Source organism: Vicia villosa, linkage group LG6, assembly GCF_029867415.1.
Source record: "Vicia villosa cultivar HV-30 ecotype Madison, WI linkage group LG6, Vvil1.0, whole genome shotgun sequence".
NCBI lineage: Eukaryota > Viridiplantae > Streptophyta > Magnoliopsida > Fabales > Fabaceae > Vicia > Vicia villosa.
In genome coordinates, this window is record NC_081185.1 from 50,242,569 (window position 1) to 50,247,639 (window position 5,071).

A 5,071-nucleotide genomic window follows, 5' to 3' on the forward strand; every position below is an offset into this window, starting at 1 on the left:
TAATTCACCCTTTTGTGTTTGAAGATTTTTTTTTTTTTTGTGTTTGAAGTATTTTTTTTATAACTGAGGGCACCAGAGAAGATCTCCCTATTGGCCATTAGTGGTATATATGGGGCCATTGACTCTTGGTGATAGGAAGTTTGGAGCCATATTGTGTTAGTTAGTAGACTTGATAAGTTTGTGCTTCTAGATTTTTTCTTTTTGAAGTGTTGACTTTTTGGAGGACATGGCCATTAATTGTGATTATTTTGGATCAATTAGAATATGTTTGACTCGTAAGCATTGTAAAGTATTTATCTATGCTTAATGACTTTTGGATATCTAAGCCTACAAGCATGGTAATGTATCACTTAAGCAAGTAAATATTTATATATGCTTAATAGTACATATTTCACCCTTAAAATTCATACAACAAACTGTTACATCATACCTTATTATTCATAAACTTAAACAAACTAACAACATCATAAATAATAATTAAATTAAGTAAACATATGAATCTCCCACTCACAATCTCTCAACATAAGCACTTATTAATTAATTCAAAGCTCAAAGGCTGCGGAGGAGAATCCCTTCAAAAGTGATTCCAGGTCCAAAAGCCAATCCCAAACCCCATTCTTCACTTCCATCTTCCTTCAAATAGTCCCTCATATACTCCATCACATAAAATATAGTATTGCTACTAACATTTCCATAATCCATTAAAGCCTTTCTACTACACTCCAACTTATCACTTTCCAATTTCAGTGTATTTTCTAGCTTATTAAGAATTGCTGGCCCACCTGGATGAACAGCCCAAAACAATTCATTGAAATTTTTCACATCACATTTAGCCATAATTTTCTTGCAAAACTCTTCAATATTCTCTTCAATTTTTTGAGGAAGGTCTCTCCCTAGCTTAAAGTTAATACCCTCTTCAGTAATTCTACCATCAATGACATTTTGTGTATCCGGCAAGAATTTTTGGACAGCATAGTTCAACTCCATGAAAGGTGTTTCTTGACCTAATATAGGGTTTGTGCCAATTATGGCAGCCGCGGCACCATCGCCGAAAAGCGCGGCGCCAACCAGATCATAAGGTCTAGCTTTGTTTGGTGCTCGAAACCCTAGTATCGTGGTTTCGGAAGTTGTGAGCAAAACCCTACTTCCAGGGTTGTTTTCGGCGATGTCTTTGGCAACACGTAAGCCAGTGACACCGCCGTAGCAACCAAGGAAGTAGAGCATCACGCGGTTAACATCGGTGTTTAAGCCAAGTTCATTTGCGAGATAGAGGTCTCCGCCCGGGAGGCGGATTTCGCTCGAGGAGACGTAGACAATGTGGGTGATGTCTTGAGGTGATCTTCCCCATTCTTTGATGCAAGCTTTGCATGCTCTTGTTGCCATTTCAACTACTGCTGGATTGGCTATTTCTAGCTTTTGTCTTATTGTTGGTATTCCTTCTATGGCTAGCTCTGGATGCTTGTCTAGGATTTCCTTTGACATGACTGTGTATCTTGTTTTCACAGTTGTGTTTTTGCCTGAAAATTGTGAAATGAAGAAAATTATAAAGTATTGCAATTTAGACTAATTAGTAAATAAGAGCACATGTTTGAATTCTGTTAGGTGAAGATTTGCGTTATGAGAGTGTACTCCTCCCAAGTTCGAATTCAATTAAGTGCTAACAATTTTTATATTAAATCAGTCCATCTAGAATTTTGGTCTGATTTTAAATAGTCTAGTGGACAGTGGAATTGTCTCTTAAACTAGTCGGTCCCAAAATTAGATATCAAACTCTCAAAAAAGAAAATAAATAAAAAAATAAAAATTAATTTGACTTACAAAGACGCTCCAATTTCTCCTTAATATATGCATCTTCACACTTAGTATCTCGAATATACCCTTCAACCAAGCACTCTTGAGGGAGGACTTGGCTAGGAAAAGCCTTCCCTAATGCAAGTATTGTTGCCTTTCCGGGGACAGGAGCACGCTTAGCGCGTGCACCGTTCTGCGCGGAACTTCCATTCAAATCTCCTTGAGGCATTTTTTTTTAGGTTCCAGCAAATACTATAGCTCTTGTGTTTTGGAAATGCAATAGATCAAGACTTGGTGATAGAGTTGAGAATTTTTCGGACTATAAATAAAGGAATTGTCAAAGTGTTGAAAATAAGTTGGTGACAAGCAAGACTTGCATGTTGTGATGGAAATTATTACATTATTTGAATTTTGTTACGTTGTAGTGTTCATGGTTTTTAGATGTTTGAATAAAAGGCTTCATAGGTCAACAATCTTTTACTTTCTTATTTCTTTTGTAGTACCAAATTCATTTCTAACTTGCAACACTTTTCAGTCTAGTGTTTAAACGGAAACAGCATGAGTATTTCATAAAAGCTGTGAAGATAAATTTTTTGCAAATAATTAATTTTGAAAAGAAAAAAAAATTGTTTCGAAAGTGTACATATAATTTTTTTTGTCTAAAAATATACCTATAAAAAGTTTAAATTATATATTTTTTAAGTTACATTTAAAATTTTAGCTAATTTTTGACTTTACAAATATTTATTGGTCTGTTAACTATCACCCATAATGATAATTGTTTCGAAAGTGAAAGATTAATTTGGCTTTACAAATATTTATTGCTCGGTTAACTAACACCCATAAAACTTGCAGATTATTCTATAATAATTATACTTTCTCTCCTACAAAACCCAAAATTGTTAATTTTATTTTTTCACTTTAATTATTTATTTTATATTTTTCTTTCACTTTTAAATTTTTTTTTTGGATGCGGTGAATTTTCATCTCCGTCAAAATTTAAATTTATTCAAAATCTCAACGTTAATAATACTCGATCAAACAGTAATATAAATAGCCTATTTTTTAGGAGAAAAATAGACTAAATATATTTTTTATTATTTTATTTCATTTAATATCACCGTTTGATCGAGTACTATTAACGGTTGAAATTTGGTGTCAAATTAAACTTTGACACCTTGGTGTCATTTAATCATATCCCATATATATATTGACCATTAATTCTTCTCAATCTAATAGTTAAAATAATAACTAATAATTTTCTCTCCACATTTAATTACTTATTATTTTTAACTATTATATTAAAAAGAATTAATAGTCAATATGGAAAGTAAGTTATAATAACTTACTCTTGGAGTTAAAATATCCCTCATCATAAAAGATTAACTTCCAAACCAAGTAACTAACTAATTTAGCCTTGAGTTTGGGTTACACAATGAACTATTTCTAATTTAATTATCAAAGTTAGGAATATGTCGATCTTCAATTCTTTGGTGAAAATGTCAGCCAAATGTGCTTCACTTAAGCAATGTATCACTTCAAGTTCACTTTAATTTACCTTCTTTCTTAAGAGGTAAAATCTAGCTTCAAAGTGCTTACTCCTCCCATGTAGAACTGGATTCTTTGCGAGATTTATGGTTGACTTGTTGTCGATCTACAGCACCAGAGGTTTCTTTACTTTGACCTCCATCTCTTCTAGAAGTGATCTGATCCAAATCGCTTGACACACCACATAGGATTCTTGTATATATTCAGCCTCATATGATGATAATGCCACCACAAGTTGCTTTCTCGAGCACCATGAGATTAGGTCACCAAATACTTGAAAGAAGTAACCAGTTGTACTTCTTCGATCTTCCTTATCTCCCCATCAATCAGCATTTGAATAGCAAGTAACCGTAGCTTCTTTGCTTTTAGAATCTCATGGAAACAAAATTCCACAATTTATTGATCCTTTTATATATCTCAGGATTCTTCTTACAACTTTCATGTGTGACACCCTTAGTTCACTCATGTATCTGTTCACTAATCCAACTGAGAAACCTATATCAGATCAACTATTGTACACGTATCTCATAGATCTGATACTTAAAAGGTGGTAATGGCTTTAAAGGAAGATTGTGCAGTTCTAGAGACCACAGAGAATCATATCACTACAACGAGGAAGGGCTTTTAAAGCGCTTTTTATAGCCTTTAAAAGCGCTTAAAAGCGCTGTGAAAGGTGGCGCTGGCGTAGCTAACAAAAGCGCTTCTGAAAGCGCTCTGGTAGGCCCCCCCTATAAGAGCGCTTTTCTGGAAAAAGCGCTCTTGTAGGCCCCCCTTTAAGAGCGCTTTTCTGGAAAAAGCGCTCTGGTAGGCCCCCCTTTAAGTGCGCTTTTTTCAGAAAAGCGCTGTGATAGGCCCCCCTGTGAGAGTAAAAAATAAAAAAAAACGCAACATACTAAAAAGCTTTTGGAAAAGCGCTCTTATAGGGGGGGCTATCAGAGCGCTTTTTCTAGAAAAAGCGCTCTTAAAGCCCACCCTATAAGAGCGCTTTTCCAAAAGCGCTTTAGTATGTTGCTTTTTTTTTATTTTTTTTCTTTTTTATTAATCTTTGGCAGCGCTTTTACAAAGAAGCGCTTTAGTAGGTGGGCCTTTAAGAGCGCTTTTCAAAAGCGCTTTCGTTGCTAAATGAGGTATTTTAATGTGCAGCCTGTAATTTAATCCTCCCAGTCGACCTGTAATATTTTCGACCTGTAATATGTTTTCAACCTGTAATATTTTCGACCTGTAATTTATTTTCGACGATATTATTTCAGCCATCAGTAAGACAATATATATATACTAATATAATACCATTATAATATCCAAAATTATATATATACATCATTACAACATCAATAATATTATAGTTCAAATCGACACAAATCCTACATGAAAAAGCGCTTAATATAAAAATGACACAAATCTTCTTTGATTTCTTCCAACTTAAGCTTCGGGTACGCAGCAGCACGGAATTCGTCAAGGTACTACAAAACAAAAACATAATATGAATGATATATTTAGTTAAATGTAACAAATTATATGAAATTATCTTAAGTTATAAATTCATACCGTGAGCGGAATCTCTAATTGATTCGCCTAAAGGATTTCTTTCATATACCTCAAAACAAAGTATCCGCAATCGTAACTGTTTCGCTGTTGCGGACACTACATAGAAAAACAAATAAGATTCTATAGTTGTCTTGTTTTATCAAGTAGCATAAATATATTATAAGCAACATTGTGAAAAATAATGTAC

The 5,071-nt window shown here is 33.9% G+C and overlaps 1 protein-coding gene across 1 annotated transcript; it reads right to left on the reverse strand.

The window, feature by feature from the left end:
• Window positions 1–350: 350 nt before the first annotated feature.
• LOC131611506 (type III polyketide synthase A) lies at window positions 351–2,097 on the reverse strand. The gene is made up of 2 exons (XM_058883505.1): window positions 1,819–2,097; window positions 351–1,517 (listed from the first exon to the last, which is right to left on the reverse strand). The coding sequence occupies exons 1-2, from the start codon at window positions 2,018–2,020 to the stop codon at window positions 550–552; spliced, it is 1,170 nt and encodes a 389-aa protein (XP_058739488.1). The 5' UTR covers window positions 2,021–2,097; the 3' UTR covers window positions 351–549.
• Window positions 2,098–5,071: the final 2,974 nt, after the last annotated feature.